The sequence below is a fragment of the Sinocyclocheilus rhinocerous genome, unplaced genomic scaffold (genome assembly GCF_001515625.1).
Source record: "Sinocyclocheilus rhinocerous isolate Xijiao unplaced genomic scaffold, SAMN03320098_v1.1 scaffold306, whole genome shotgun sequence".
NCBI lineage: Eukaryota > Metazoa > Chordata > Actinopteri > Cypriniformes > Cyprinidae > Sinocyclocheilus > Sinocyclocheilus rhinocerous.
The window spans coordinates 1,462,792-1,480,026 of NW_015662161.1; the positions used below are offsets into that span (position 1 = coordinate 1,462,792).

General features: G+C 36.6%; 1 protein-coding gene across 1 annotated transcript; it reads left to right on the forward strand.

Moving 5' to 3' along the window:
* The first annotated feature begins 2,739 nt into the window (after window positions 1-2,739).
* Window positions 2,740-15,942, forward strand: LOC107727498 (plasminogen activator inhibitor 1 RNA-binding protein-like). Its single transcript, XM_016537370.1, has 7 exons — window positions 2,740-3,111; window positions 6,166-6,343; window positions 8,650-8,733; window positions 8,831-9,017; window positions 9,111-9,167; window positions 11,750-11,956; window positions 14,563-15,942. The coding sequence occupies exons 1-7, from the start codon at window positions 2,856-2,858 to the stop codon at window positions 14,620-14,622; spliced, it is 1,029 nt and encodes a 342-aa protein (XP_016392856.1). The 5' UTR covers window positions 2,740-2,855; the 3' UTR covers window positions 14,623-15,942.
* The last annotated feature ends 1,293 nt before the right edge of the window (window positions 15,943-17,235 follow it).

A 17,235-nucleotide genomic window follows, 5' to 3' on the forward strand; every position in this document is an offset into this window, starting at 1 on the left:
AATATGGCGATTTTTAAGGGGCTCTGTAGCACACCGTTTGACCTAGGTCACCAAAATTCATCTCCACCCAAAAGGAAGTCAGCTACTGTAGATTGTTTGAAAAATGGATGCTCTGGAATTTTATATACTCGTCCTAGTGTTTTCGTCTGATTGACACCAAACTCAGTCAACATGATCTCACGACACTGAGGATGCTAAATTGTGAAGGGATTTTTGATATCTCGAGGTGAGGTATATTGCAAAAAAAGGGAAACAGGAAGTGTGTTACTTTTTTTGACCAAACTTTATCAGTTTGTGTGTTGAAGGAGGCCGATTACATAGATGTGACTATTAAGAGTCAAAGTTATAGCGCTACCAACTGGCAGCAGGATGTGTGTCATTTTCAAAATGATTCAAAATACCCGATTTGCTTCAAGTTAAATCAAGAATAATGTCAAAACACAGCAGATGTAAAACTGCGAGGGGATTCTTGATATCTTAAATTATGTTGCCATGGCAACGTGTCAAACTTGAAAATTCTTTTTCTTTATACTCCTCCAATTGCTGTGAAACGATTAACACCAAACTTTGTCTACATGATGCCAAAACACTGAGGAACAGTTTTTGGATATCTCAAATGGTGTTGCCATGTCGATTTATTTAAGTAACGGCAAAATAAACAGCAGTTGTGTTATAGCCTGTGTTTAAAGTGCATTGTCAAAATTCCTCAAAACTTTTTACATATGGAGAACAAGTAATTCTGAGGAAACATGCTTAGTTTAATGTATTTCTGATGCTCAGGGTCCTAACAGAAAATTAAAAACTATCCGACTATGTCAGCTGACAGATGAAGGTTGTCCACTAGAATAAGAAATCTTTCAAGCCTGATCTTTATCCTGTCTGTTTCCATCCATTAGAATGACAAATAAATGCATAGAATCAGTTAATATGTACTGTCCTGTCAATATAGTTTAATATAATTATTTTATAAATGCTTATAGATAATTAAAATAATTCTTCTAGATCATTAAAAGTTTTTTTATAAAATGGATAGTTCCGGTCCTTGATTCTGATTGGTCGAGTTGCGTTCGAAGCTGTTGTAAATTACTCTACAAACCTACACCTCTTTGTTTCTGTGTGTTGCTCGGCAACCACCTTGTTGCAACCATAACCTTTTCTGAGGAACTACATTGTTTGGTGGAAGAATGTTTTTATTAATATCATAACATTTTATTTGCTTTGTTTTATTTTGTGAAACCTTGCTACGTGCATGGAATAACTGTTTTATAAAAGCAATAAGCCCCGTGAAACCATCCAAACCAATTTCACCATCCACATCAACCATAAATCCTTCAAAAACAGCCAGAAACCTTGGAGTTATGATTGATGATCAGCTGACTTACTCAGATCACATTGTTAAAATTACCCAGTCCTGCAGATTTGCTTTATTCAACATCAAGAAGATCAGGCCCTTTGTTTTGGAGCATGCTTCACAACTCCTTGTTCAAGCTCTTGTTCTGTCCAGGCTATTGCAATGCTCTCTTGGCAGGTCTTCCAGCCAGTTCCTATTTGACTAACCGCTTGTTTTTCTTAAAAAAAAAAAAAAACTCTTTTTGTATTCTTTTTATTTATTATACAATTAACAAAAAGCAAAAAAAAGGACTTTAACACTCTTTTTCTATTCTATCTGTTTCTTTTTATTATATAAATTAAAAAAAACTTTGCTACGTGTACTGTGTTAACTGAGACTTGTCATAGCACTTGCATGTCATTGCTCTTTTGTTGATTTTGATTGCTTCCATTGTCCTCATTTGTAAGTCGATTTGGATAAAAGGTCTGCTAAATGACTAAATGTAATGTAAATGTTATGAAACCGTGGTTTACAGTGAATTTATAACATCTAAGGGGGTTTTAGGCACTCCGCTCCGTGTCGTGCCTAACACCCCTTAGCTCTTATAAATTCACTGTAAACCATGGCTTCTTGGGGCTTATTGTTTTAATATATCCTTCCCTTTCTGTGTGTATCTGTTTCACACTCTTGATATTCTAGAGCAGGGTTCCTCAAATCTTGCCCTGGAGGGCCAATGCGCTACAGAGTTTAGCTCCAACCCTACTCAAACTCACCTACCTGTGATTTTCCTGATGCCACTAGGGTGGCAGTGGCACCTGGGGCTTGGGCCCGTCATCGCTGCTTGCAGCTATATTATCTGTTTTGTAGTCTACTTTTATAATATACTAACAATCACCAAAAACACAGGTGATAATGAAAAAACTTCACAATGAATCAAAGCTCATGCATCACAAGTAGCTCTTCCACAAGCTGAAGTAAATATGAATATATATAAAAGGTGCACTTTGTCATTCACACAAATAATAAACACCATCATGGTAACGACATGATAAAATAATGTAATAAACATTCATATAACAACAAAAGATGTAACATAAACCATATGTTCAGAACTGATAAGAAAAAAAATAAAAAGAAGCAGTTAATTCAATTAACCATCAAAGGTGAAGTGCAACAAAGGGAATTGTGGGAGTGTTTAATGTTTAAATGTTTTTTCACTGTAAATTATAAGATGACTTGTTCTTTTTAACTTCCAAAAACTGTGAATTTTACAGTATTTTTTCAGGATGTCCCATTAGATTCATAGTAAGGGAACTCAATTAACAGGCCATTTTTACAGTCTTTTACCAATACAGAATAGTGCAGTTGTAAAACTACACCCCCCATATGGCGCGAAAGCTGTAATGTCCCGGATATTGAGAGCGCCGGAAGAGAAGCAGGTGTCTTCCTTGGCCATCTTGTGGTTGTCCACCGTGAGCCGTTCGCTCGAAGAATCGGAGGAGAATCCCGTTGTTGGGGCGCCATCATGCCGGGGCATCTGCAAGAAGGCTTCGGCTGCGTCGTTACCAATCGGTTCGACCAGCTATTGGACGATGAATCCGACCCCTTCGAGATATTAAAGGCGGCCGAGAACAAGAAGAAAGATGCGGCCGCGTCAGGCGGCTCGAAGACTGCAGCTCAAGCCGCCAAACAGCCGAAGAAAGAGTCCCAGAAAGACAGGAAAAATTCAGCGCAGGACAAGAAAGAAGACACCCAGGCCCCTGTGCCGCTTAAGAAAGAAGGTATGTAGAAATTGCAGTCCTAAATATCCGCTGCGTCTCAAAAAATAGACAGCGTATTCGTACATTATAGACACGCTCCAACCCATAAATACTAAACGCGCCTAAAAACTGCTGACGCGAAGCTCTCAAACGCGCATATGGTGCCTAAAATGCTGTCTAGGCAGGCAGCACAGTAGGTTATGAGACAGGGCTGACTGCGTGCTTGTGCGCATATAAACACAGCAACGAAGTCAACATGAACAACAACAGCCTGCTAACGTTAACGTTACTCTTGTTGTTGTCAACGTGTAATGTTAGCTAACACGGTGTTTTGTGAGCGAAATGCGCCCAGAGACGTTTTATTCAACCGTTTTCTTCCTCTGACATGTCAACATTACTATCCGATCACGATTTGATCAACTTCACTTTATTTATAACTGCGTAGCTGCTTTAGCCACATGCTAATCTGCTAGCTGTAGGTGAATATTATGTGATTAGCATCTTACTGTGCTAGTCTGCACATGGAGGAAACGTTGGCGTGTTTTGACGTTATGCAAATATATAGGAGAGCACTTTCGCTTTTATTTTGTAAGGCGTGCCGTGACGGATAAATGGAGTAACGCTGACTTACACAATCTAGTTATTTTAAATGTAGTTGACCAGGTTGAATTCTCTTTTTATGTTGTCATATTTGATGTCATCATGGTTTGTGATCTTACTTGTTTAAATGACAAAATAAATGTAACCTGGTGCTTTAAAATCTGAGCCAGTAACTGAAAATGCATCTTCAGATATGACTAGGGATGTAACGGTATGAAAATGTCATATCACGATTATAGTGACCAAAGTTATCGACCTTGGGCAAAACACTAAAACGAATAGTTCACTCAAATGCTGTCTGTCATTGATGTATGGTTTGTTAGGATAGGACAGTATTTGACCGAGATTTGAAGATCTGGAATCTGACGGTGCAAAAAAAAAATCCAAATATTGAGAAAATCATCTTTAAAGTTGTCCAAATGAAGTTCTTTGCAATGCATATTACTAATCAAAAATTACGTTTTGATTTTTACGGGAGGAAATGACTAGAGTTGACTGATGAACAGTGTGACCTTGGGCAAAACACTAAAACGAATAGTTCACTCAAATGCTGTCTTTCGCTCGACATCATGTTGTTCCAAACACATTCAAGTGTGCGTGCTGTTTTTATTTTACATATAGACCACGTATATAGTGCTAGCCAGCATCTCAAGTACTATATGTGACCCTGGACCACAAAACCAGTCATATGGGTCAAATTTTTTAAATTGAGATTTATACATAATCCGATTTTCCGATTTCGAGCCGATCCGTTTTGTTACCAGCAATAACGTCAGCTGCGCATTCTCGCTCTCATCTCTCCGACGACCCCTTCTCTCTCACACACGTCTCATTCATATTTTCATGGAACATGATCCTTAATTAATATCCTAATGATTTTTGGCATTAAAGAAAAATCAATAATATTGACCCATACACAATGTATTGTTGGCTATTGCTACAAATTAGAGATGCACCGATCGATTGGCCAGGGATCGGAATCGGCCGATTTTCCTCATGATCGGCCCGGATCGGTGATCGGCCACCGCAGTCCAATATTCCTTCTGCTGTTTGTCATGTTAGCCAAAGAAGAAAAGACAAAGAAAATAATTTTCTGCTCTTGACTGAATACGTTTTATAACTTTAATGGTAAGCATTAATCTGTATTTCATTTTTACAATGAAGACTACAGAAATTAAAGTAATCAAATGTAAAATAACACTGGATGTGTTATTTTACATTTGATTACTTTAATTTCTGTAATATTTCTAACCTGAATAAAAACGTACTTAACCTGAAAAACTTAGTTTCATAGCTTTCTTTATTCTATTGCATTTATTTGTGCTGTTGTTCGCAATTTTTGTATTTGTTCTTATTTTATTACTCACTGATCTGTATTAGTGGAGTGCACAATCCGCGCTCAGTCTTAAACAGCTTGTGAGCCACAAATACCAAAATGAGTGGCTAACTGCGCTAAAACGTTCAAATCCATAAAAAATTGTCAAAATGCCTGTCTTGGCGAGTATCCAGTTAAACACAGTCAGTTTTGGAACGTTAAATAGTTGAGAAAGAGAACGCATGTTGTGTAACAGTATATTGGGTCCGTGGATAAACTCTTAAAGGGACCGCAGTCCAATATTCCTGCTGCTGTCTGTCATGTTAATCAAAGAACAAAAGACAAACTGAATACGTTTTATAATTTTAATGGTAAGCATTAATCTGTATTTAATTTTTACAATGAAGACTACAGAAATTAAAGTAATCAAATGTAAAATAACACTGGATGTGTTATTTTACATTTGATTACTTTAATTTCTGTAGTATTTCTTAACTGAATAAAAACTTACTTAACCTGAAAAACTTAGTTTCATAGCTTTCTTTATTCTATTGCATTTATTTGTGCTGTTATTTGCAATTTTTTAAATTTGTTCTTATTTTATTACTGACTTTTTATTTGTGTTTTTTTATGAAAATAAAACTTTGCGTCGAAGAAAAGTAGATTTTTGTTTGTATATGCTGTCAATTATAGTTCTTAGAAAGAAAATCGAAATCGGTATCGGCAGATCACACTAACAAGGAAATTGGAATCTGCCAAAAAAATTGCAATCGGTGCATCTCTACTACAAATATACCCATGTGACTTAAGACTGGTTTTGTGGTCCATGGTTACATATGCTTAAATTGGAAGTGTTGAGTACTTGTAGGGGGCTTTTGTGAGACTGTTATATGCGTATTTTATTGCGTATGTTTTCTGACCTGTAATAAGTGCACTGATTCGGATAAGAGTATTTATTTGCTAAATGTGTCGGATTGGTGGAATTGCCCTTGGAGTGACACATGCAGCAGTCAGATATTAATGCTCTAATTTTGCTCTGAATGAAATGTGATTAAATCAACTCATTTAATTATGTATGAAAAAAAAAACATGTAGATTTGAATTCACAGGTTCTCAGTGTTGGACTCCTGTTTTAATGAGTGTCTGAACATCTGTTTTAGGTATGAGGAGGGTTGGCCGGAGGCCGGAGCAGCAGGGTCAGGCCAGTTCCCAACACCAGGGAGGTCAAGGAGAGGCTCGGCCCGGCGACAGGCGGCCCGACAGACGACCTCCTCGTGAACGGCGCTTTGATAAACCAGCTGATGAGAGGCCAGAGGGGGGCGAGTTCCATGTGGACAAGTGAGTGTTTGGTTTATAATAAAAATGACAGCATTAAGGCTGACAAAATCACTTAAATTAATCTTAATTTCCATGAAACGATATCAATTCCTAAATTCCAAGAACCTGTCTTTTAGTTTATGCTGTTGATGCGCAAACAAAACTTTACTAAACATTATTTGTAGTGTTTTCTATCCAAAGTTTTGTGCTTTGATAAGAAACAAGGTTGCCGCTTTCAAATGGAGTCTCAACAATAAAAAAAACAAAAAACAGCTTGTATACAATATTGCTATCCTGCGGTAAATGTCACATGAGATTCAATATCTATAGCGTGTTAGTCAGCTAGAAAAAATAACTCTAGAGAGGAGCAGTTTGCTAAATATATGCACTATTTATTGTATTCATAAATGATGTCTCATTTATTTTATGCTTGAAAGAATCTGTTGTTAAAACAAGACGGACACCGTTTAAATGTTTATATTTCAACAAAGAATTGGGGTAGAAACATTGTTACAATAATACATGATTAAAAAGTAGGGATGTAACGATTAACCGCGAGCCGGTTGAAAATCGATTCAAATATGTGACGATTCAAATCGGTTGAGATGCTAAACAAATCGCGATTCATTTAGGGGTAGGAGGTTATATGAATGTATGTCTGAGGGGAACTTACTATAATCGTGAAATCAAAATCGTGAGTTGAGTGAATCGTTACATCCCTATTAAAAAGTGAATATAAAAACTGCCTTATGTGCAGTTTAAATGTTTGTGTACAAATTGTGTTAATTGTAATACCTAAAAATAATAGCAATTTAATTTAACTTTTAATATTATATAAAACTCGAGAAAATTGTAGCGCTCCAAAAAAATAAAAATAAATAGTTGCTTGTACTGCAGGTGCGTAGAGCCAGTAGGATATTTGAAAATGAACAAGAGGGTGGCTAACCGCACACTGATCCACTCAAGACCAAAAAGTCTACAAAAACATCGTTTTAATTTTTATAAATTGACACGTTTGCATGCTTGCTCGTGTCCATTTTTTTAATTCACATGCACTTTTGCACAATGCAATTTATAAAAATTAGAAATGTTTTTGTAGACTTTTTTGTCTTGAGTGGATCAGTGTGCGGTTAGCCACCCTCTAGCTCACTTTTAATATTATAGCAATGCACAACGGACAGGGTTCTGTGTATAGTACATAGCATTAGTAGAGAGATTTTTACTTAAAAAAAGATGTACTGTACCTGATACATATCCAAATGAATCGATATTGAATCAAATCATGAGATTGTCAATCAAATTGATTTGTGAAATCTGTCAATACTCAGCCCTAGACAGCATGCTGTGCTTTTATGGGCCAATAGATAATGCAAGTCTAGTTGGGACCAGTACAAATATCTAAACATCCTTAAATCAAGATGCATTTGTTTGAGATGCAAAAATGTTTTCTGAGAAATGCAACAACGTTAAGTGAGTTTATTTTTAAAACGTGAACAAATATCTGTAAAGGGGCCATTAAGTTGTTTTCCTTTTGAATTAAGTTGATTTTTCTAAGCCCCAGTGGCAGATATTTGTTCTTTTTTTAAAAAAATCAAACTCCATTCATTTTGATCAGTTTCACAGAAAGCATTGTTATTTTGCTTCTCAAGTAAATGCATCTTGATTTAAGAATCTTTAGATTTTTGCACTGGAACACAAGACAATAATATTAGCAAAGAACTTTTTGCAGTGTGTCTTTTTTTAAGTCTAGTGGTTGGGTGCAAAGATATTTGAATTAATTTTTGGTAAAATGAATTAAAAAGTAGTCTGTTAAAAGCTGTGTTTTCAAACTTTGCAACTCATTGTGCTCCTAGACATTTACATTTAGAGAACCTATTGACATGTTGTGTTCCCTTCAATTAGTTCCTTAAACTTTCTATAATTTGTCTTTAAAAAGGTCTTTAAATGTCTTAAACTTGCCTTCATAAAACCTGCAGAAACCCTGAATGTGTCATACAGAAATAATGTAGATTGTCTTGAAACATTAGACTCTTGTTAACTCTAATTAGTGATGTTTGTAAAGGTAAGCGTCGTTGTTGTTAATAATAGTGTTTATATTAGGGGGTTAACCCAAGTATTGAACTTTGACAGTAACTTGTCCCAAACCGCTTGTGTTCTGGACATAAATAAAACCTGATATCGAATGACATGGTGGGCTGGTTCTAAATCATCAGATTTTCCCCTAGTCAGGGAGAACTATAATTTCTTGACATTTAAGATTTACGAAACATTGCTTCAATGGGGTAGTGTTTATTTCAAGGGTTCCCCTGATCTAATAATGTTGTCTGATTTGACAGTGAGCTTGATCAGTCTGCAGCACCGGAGCCTGTTCCTGAAGGTGAAGATCACGCTCCTGCCGACTCCGAAAACAAGTGAGTCAAGTAGAATTCTGTTCAGAATAACAGAAAATGCCAGTATCTCTGACTAGATGTGCTGAGAGCATGCCATTGGATGGTTGTGTGTGTGTAGGGAGAATGAAGTAGAGGAGGTGAAGGATGAAGGTCCTAAGGAGATGACACTGGATGAGTGGAAGGCCATGCAAGACAAAGAACGCTCCAAAGTTGAGTTCAACATCCGCAAGCCCAACGAGGGTAACGACAGTCAGTGGAAGAAGGGCTACGTACTGCACAAGTCAAAGAGTGAGGAAGTTGGCACAGTAAGTTAAATTAGTCAATTTTCCAGCCTCGTAAATTTTTCTTTTAATGGTTTCGAGGCTAATGTCGCTTATTTCCTTTTTGTGCATTTTCAGCGGCATCCTGGATCTGTGATTGAAGCTGGAGATGTTGATCCTGACTCATTCCAAAAGGTATCAGTCCCGGTTTGTGTCTGGATTTGGATTGTTTTATTCTCCTGTCACCCTTTTGGTCAAATCGTTGGTCTGTAGTTAACCTGAACTAAAATTCAGTTGACCTAGAGCCGTGCCAGAATTCAAGAATCGATGGCCACACAGTGACATGTTGACTGTTCATTTATTTATTTATTTTTTTTAAATCCTGCTTTTCTGTCCCACATACGCCTGCCTCCACTAAAGTTTACATTCACTCTGTTGTTCCAATGATTTGGCTCCTTAATGTAGATCCCCAACAATGATGGCAGCATGTCTGCGCTTTTGACTTATCGACTTATTCCCTGTTATACTATCCATTTGTTATCAAAAATATACAAGTTGTTTTGTGGTCTCCGTAAAGCTATATTAATACTACAGTTTGGGTGGAGGGATCAGCTCTGTGGTCATTAGGGGTTGCACCGACTAGTCGACTTCAATGCTCTGCCATGACGCTTTAAGTTTGAACTGCTGAACTGTAACACACACACATTACGGACAGTAGCTCGTACATCACGCACACAGAATCATTCAGCATGGAAATGTATTGTCAACACTACTGTGATTTCTCAATAAAATAGCTTAGAAACTGAAAAGTTCAAGCATATATTTCTTAATAACTAAATCCCACAGCTTCACTACTAGTAGAGAGACGCTGCCAGGTAGAATTAATTCACACACGCAATCGCTCTCACTAATGCATTCATATTAATGTAATCTACTGTGCTACTTTATATGTATCTGATTTAGAACGAGCAGAAATCTGTCAGAAATATAACGACTCAAAGACAAAAGAACTGTTAAAAATGAGCTGTTATATGAGCAACAGCCATGTGGGCAGCGCTGTGTCATATGCCATAGCTGTGCACAAGGTGTTTAACACAGCTCCAGACTTATTTGTTCATTAATGACGTCATCAACGACTAGTCGACTTCGACTTTCATCACATAAAAGTTGACTTTAAAAAATCAGAAGTCGTTCAACCCCTAGTGGTCATAGTAGGGCCTTACGAAATCAGTTTAATTTTTTCCTAAATTCTGGAGAAAAAAAATTTCCTCCCAAATTTTTCTGGAATAAGTTTTAATGGTTAAATCACATTTTGGTAATCAGTAAGCATGTCTCATTGAAATCATGAAACTTAAGTTTTAGTTTAACAAAACTTAGTTTTTTCTGCATTATAATTTAAAGGGGTCATATGATGCTTTTTAAAAGATCATTATTTTGTGTATTTGGTGTAACAGAATATGTTGACATGCTTTAATGTTAAAAAAACACATTATTTTTCAAATACTGTACATTATTGTAAGTCCTCTATGCCCCGCCTCTCTCAAACGCGTCGTTTTCTACAAAGTCCCTCCTTCCGACAAATGCAGTCTGCTCTGATTGGCCAGCTGAACCAGTGCATTGTGATTGGCCGAACAAAAGTAACTCAAAAGTAGTGTAATGCATTACAATTCAGAGACAGTAATATTGTAATGTAACTAATTACTTTCAAAAGACAGTAACTAGTAATATATAATGTATTACATTTTGGAAGTAACTTGCCCAACACTGCTCGCTTGCTCGCACACACACACAAACACACACACACGATGCGCAAAACTCCGCATTTGAACTTCAACACTAACTGCGGTTACTGAAACCACGCCTTCTTTCTTTGCGTGCACATTTGGGTGGTATTATGCTAATATTTCCACATAGTGAGGTAGATATGTGGGGGTGTGTTAGAACGAGCCGTTTTAGGGGGCGTGGCAGAGTCTTAACTTTGATAAAAAATATCTCTTTGGGTTTGAGACTTTAGTCTTTGCAACTTCAGGGATCTTATCTATGCACAATCAGCTTGTAACATTCCAAAGACAAAGGAAAACTTGAAATAGCATCATATGACCCCTTTAATAATCAAAAAGCATATCTACTCAGTTGTTAACGTTTTAATAATTTATTGCATTTTTAAAACAATTTTAGGGCCCTAAGAAGTTTTGTTTTTATTTTTATTTTTTCCTCCCAGACATTTGGTGTTGTCTGTTTTAATTATTCTGGATTTATGATTTAATAAAAATTTATTATCAATGGTAATCAAATAAAGGGAAAAAAAACATTAACAATTTAATTAATCTTTTAAAATGAAATCCAATTAAAATGTAACAATTGTCAATTTTTTGGCAGACAAAGTTTACCTTTAAAATTAAAACATGGAAGAATGTGTGTTATTTTGAGAAGTACATTCTGCTTTACACTGTTTTACTGTCACAATTTCTTACAGTTAAACTGAACTTTTATTTTGATGGGTTGCCATGAAGACCTTTGAGTTTCAAGTCAGTATTGCGATTTGATTCATTGTACAGCCCACTTGTGATTTACTCCTCCAAAATACTGTGAAAAAATCTGTAGATTCCAGTTTTATGATTTGATTGTGTGATTTTGTCCATGTTATCCGCATCGAGGACATCTCCTAGTTTTCTAGCTGAAATCCTCACAGCGCATCAAGAAAGCAAGCATTATGCGGAATTGGGAATGATGTGTTTTAGTTCCTGATGCTGATCCTGTAATATTTCTTCTTAAAGGCTGATGAGGGAGGAGATCACCACTTCCGTAAGCCTGCCAATGATATCACCTCCCAGCTGGAGATAAACTTCGGAGACTTGGGTCGGCCAGGCCGCGGCCGTGGAGGATCTCGTGGAGGCCGAGGAGGTCGTGGTGGAGGCGGCGGAGGCGGCGGTGGTGGCGGCGGGGGGGGACGGCCAGGCCGAGGCGGAGGCAGATCTGAGAAGGTACATGACATACTGATATGTTCTCCTGATGTTTGTGTATGTATGAGAATTTGTGGCAGATACCGCTTACATCAAATAAACCTGTAGTCTGCCCCTGAAACCCATGTCATTGCTGTTTTACTTACAGAATACATACAGACATACAGACAGAATTGCGGGATAAAGTTTATATCACAATTCTGGCTTTGACTTGCAACTGTAAGTTTATCTTAATTCTGAGGAAAAAAGTCAGAATTGCAAGATGTAAACTCACAATTGTGAGAAAAAAGTCGCAGTTTTGTTTTTTATATACAGTGGCGGAAACGTGCTTACATAGTTATTTGCGCTTCTAAACTTAATGATTTATATTAGATTATCACAAAAGATTCTTTGCTAGACCTGTAAATAATAAATTAAGCCTGAAAACTTTTCTTACAGGCCAATAAACTATTTAAAAAAAAAAAACTTTTTTTAAGTTGTTGGTTTATGTAGTTTAGTTATTTGTTTTACGCTTTCTATTTTTCCACTTGTTTCTTGCCATGAATATAGCCATGATCGATGGCATGGTGCTAAATTATAAACCATCAATCATGAAGTGACAGTAGCCTAATACACCAGCTTCTCTCTGTCCTTAATGTAAATCAAAAATAAAAAAAGAAAATCATTTGCTGCTCTTGACCCAGACTTAAAGGGGTAGTTCACCCAAAAATGAAACTTCTGTCATCATTTACTCACCCTGAAGTCGTTCCAAGCCTGTATGAATTACAGAATACATACAGCCAGAATTGCGGGATAAAGTTTATATCACAATTCTGGCTTTGACTTGCAACTGTAAGTTTATCTTAATTCTGAGGAAAAAAGTCAGAATTGCAAGATGTAAACTCACAATTGTGAGAAAAAAAGTCGCAGTTTTGTTTTTTATATACAGTGGCGGAAACGTGCTTCCATAGTTATTTGCGCTTCTAAACTTAATGATTTATATTAGATTATCACAAAAGATTCTTTGCTAGACCTGTAAATAATAAATTAAGCCTGAAAACTTTTCTTACAGGCCAATAAACTATTTAAAAAAAAAAAACTTTTTTTAAGTTGTTGGTTTATGTAGTTTAGTTATTTGTTTTACGCTTTCTATTTTTCCACTTGTTTCTTGCCATGAATATAGCCATGATCGATGGCATGGTGCTAAATTATAAACCATCAATCATGAAGTGACAGTAGCCTAATACACCAGCTTCTCTCTGTCCTTAATGTAAATCAAAAATAAAAAAAGAAAATCATTTGCTGCTCTTGACCCAGACTTAAAGGGGTAGTTCACCCAAAAATGAAACTTCTGTCATCATTTACTCACCCTGAAGTCGTTCCAAGCCTGTATGAATTTCTTCTGTTCTGTTTGCATGTTATTTGATTTTTGCCGATATTTTTCAACTCTTTTTGACCGATGCCGATACCGATATATTTCCTTTTGTTTGGAAACAACACCAAGTCTCTCCTGTGTGGAAATGAAAAGTAAATTATTTTTAATTTTGGTTAGTTTTTAACCAGAACTTGGGCTATTTGTTAGAATGAAATAAACAATAATGAAGTTCTTTTATAATAACAGTACACTGAAGCTTTGAAAATAACTATAAATAAACTAGATATCAATCGCTGCATTTTTTTTCTTTTTCAGAAAGATGCAGTAGTAACCTTAACATTTTATTTTAAGATTTAACATTTGTAGATGGTCTAAAGCAAAAGAGTTGTAAAAATTCTGAAAATCTTTTAGAGCTCATAATTTGTTTAAAAAATATAACATATTACACATTAACGAATAAATCAGTATTTATAAAATTATTTAAAAAAAATTTATTCACGTAAGCTAAAGCTTCTGACCTTTAAATCAAAACATACTCATGGTTTTATGACATCAATTACTGCTTTATTTAATCAGAAACAGTCTAAATGTTATTTGTGTATTTTACTTTCATTTTATTAGAAGTCGGCCAACAGCGCTGCCGCTGCACGTGCTATCACTGTTTACTCTATATCATACACCGAACGCGTCATTCTGTACATGCATTCTCAGTTTAAATGCAGCGGTCCAAAACAGTGAATCTAATCACCATTCAGGCAAAACTTTGCTTAAATGAGTCACACTGCTGACGTGATCTAATCGCTAGCACACCCTGAGCACATGTGAGTTAACGCATTCCTCTTATCGGCAAGACATATCGGCATATTTTTTCATATCGGGCCGATGCCGATATTTACATTTAAAGCCATTATCGGCCGATTCTGATATCGGTCCAATAATATCGTGCATTCCTAGTTCTGTTGAATATTAAGATATTTTGAAGCATGTGGGAAACCAAACAGTTTCTGGTCCCCACTGACTTCCATAGTCAAAAAAAAGAAAGAAGTTTGGTCTTTAATCACAGACTTTTGAAAGTTTTATCTGACACGCTCATGGCATAAGATGCTAAATGCTTGTGTAATGCATGTGTAGAAAACCAATGTTTTATATTTTCCAGATTTGTCATTTTCTAGTTGTTTGAATGGTTTATGTGCAGGAAAAGGCAATATATATATATATGTACTTTGATTGTCTCAAATGTTGGCCTGAAGTCTGTTTCTTTTGAATTCGATAGGGTGGAGGCGTTTCCGTTCCCAATGTGGATGATCCCGAGGCTTTTCCAGCCCTGGCTTAAACCTCAGCTCTGCCACCGAACCTTCCTCCAGGCCCCCGCCCCTCCTCTTCGACGCTTGCATGCTTACGGATCGTTCGACCATAGAAACCAGAAAAGAGAAATACATGAGACTGTCATCCATACATACACTGAGAACTGACTTTTACCTGCGGAAAAACACAAAAAGGACTTCTTGTTACACTGAAGCAAATTATGGGTAGAGGTTTTGTATTTAGAGACATGATAGCAGGGATGTTAATACGGTATTTTTTCCCCCCCTTTTTTCCAGAGATTATGCATTCGCCATATTTTTTTATTGCTGCTTGAATGTATGCATTTTCAAGATAGAATCGAGGTGTGTTGTGAACGCTTGCGCTTCAGTCGGGACACTGCGGTGTCTGCGTGTAATCGAATACACTCAATGGCTCTACCAAAAGCAGAACGTTTCATTTTTGTTATTGTTTTTCTCCACCAAGTGAGAATACGAGACTCGTAGGGATGATTTTACTATTAACACATATACAGGAGTAATGTATATTGACTATTTGAAATGTTTTGAAAGGAAGTTCTAAGGTCAAGCTACCCTCCTGTTTTAGGATTTTTTTTCTTGACCGGTAGCAAGAAGCAAATGCGTCGTCTTGATCTTGCTTTGGTGTTTTCTGTCGTCCTCTGCAGGACCTGTGATATTAGTATGCATAGTTGTCTTTGTTCCTCAGAGAGATTATTTCCTCGTCTTGTTGAAGCACCCAGGGCTCAATGGAGATCCAGGCTGGTCCTTGTAAGTTCATCTCTTAGAAACCTTAGGACCACTTTCTGAACTGTAAACGTGGGTGAAGTGTGTGTGTGTTTGTGAGAGAGAGCGAGAACCTGTTTTTAAAAACTCCTCATCTACCATAAGTTTATTTTCCTGAGCTTAAGATGGTAAGTTTCAGCAAGTCATGCTCTTAACATGAAGTTTTATTGACTTTAGTGAGTTTTCTCTAGCTGAGGTTGTTGACATATCTTGCACTTAGATTATGGTGACGTTTGAAATCTAGCTACTAAGCACGTGGTCTATTTGCCTCAGTACCATTTGTTTATTTTTATTCCTTCTGTGATCTTTGCGGTGTTTTTATTTGTAATTAGTACTATGATGGCACTACTGCTTGCGGTTTCTGAAAAAAATGTGTAATTCAGGGTGGGACGACAGCGTGCTGCGAAAGAAAAGTTGGAACCAGCTTCTTATGTATGTGAACTAGCGCGACCTCCAAGTGTGATGGCCGATGTACTCTGTATTCATAGGAGGAGGGACAATAAAATGGAAGACGACACTAGATTTGAGTCCAGGCCTCTGGTTTGTCACGTCTCTCCTTTACCCCACTCTGTCCTTTCTATTACAAACATGTCTGCAAATAAAATGCTTTTGTTTAGTCAGTGCTTCCTATGCAATAAAAATAGGTTGGAAAACTTTGGCAACATAGAAATATAAAAATAATAATAATAAATAAAAGCCCAAAATGGCTAAACACTGATCTTTTGATGGCATTAAATATAAATTACTGGTAAAGAAATTAGCAAGAATTAAGCAAATGCACTCCTTAAAAAGTCATTGCAACTCAGGAAAAACAATGTCGGAATGAAGTTTTTGGCAGAATATGGAAGGTTTGATTCAGAGTTGTGTAGAGTGAATCATGCTAAAACGTGTTGCATGGTGATGCTCTTTAAAGAACTGGTGAAAAATACAATAATGACTGCATCTCTACCACAGCGAAGCATGGAGAGCCTTTCAGCCGCTGCTTCGCTGGGAAAACTCTGTTAATGCTTTGGAGTGAATACTGCACAATGGTTTGCTTCCAACAACTGAAAAGTTGTTTTATGAGGAGGAACGATCGGATGTTATTTTTCAACAAGAAAATGCTCCTGAACAAACTGCAAAGATAACCAAGAAGTGGCTTGAAAACGAAGAAGTCCATCAGGGTCTTGTTTGGCCTGCTCAGAGTCCAGATTTGAACCCTATAGTAGTGTATAGTTTATTTGGTCTCACAATAAACTCCAACTAACTAGGAGACATTTTTCAACTCCTTATGAATTGTTTGAAGCCATCAATATTGAGTGAAACAACACTGACTCTGTACTTCTGTAAGAAGCTGTCTGCAAGTTTACCTACACGGCTTTATCTACAGTATTTGTGCAATTCTTGCTATTTTCTTGACCAGTGATTTGTGCTTAAAATGGTAAAATGTGCACCATTAAAACACCGACAACACATCCTTCATCACCCCATCAGCTGTTCTTACAGGAATCTCTTGTTTATTGTTAATAATTGCTTTCGCAAACATATTCGTTTTTTCAATAATGTTTAAAATATTGCCTTGGTATCTTTTTACATTTTTGTCTTCTGTCTCTTTAAGTATGCAACTTATGTCAACAAGTTATTACAATATCAGTTCATTCCAATTAGACATTTATCTGACTCCAATTTATGAAGAAATGCAGTGCTGTGAAAAAGTGTTTGCCCCCCATGCGTTCTGTTTTTGTGTATTTCTCATACTAAATTGTTAAAAAAATTAAAACAAAATATACCATTTAACAAAAGCAATCTGAGTAAACACATATGCGGTTTTTAAACGATAAAGTGATTTGTTGAAGCAAAAA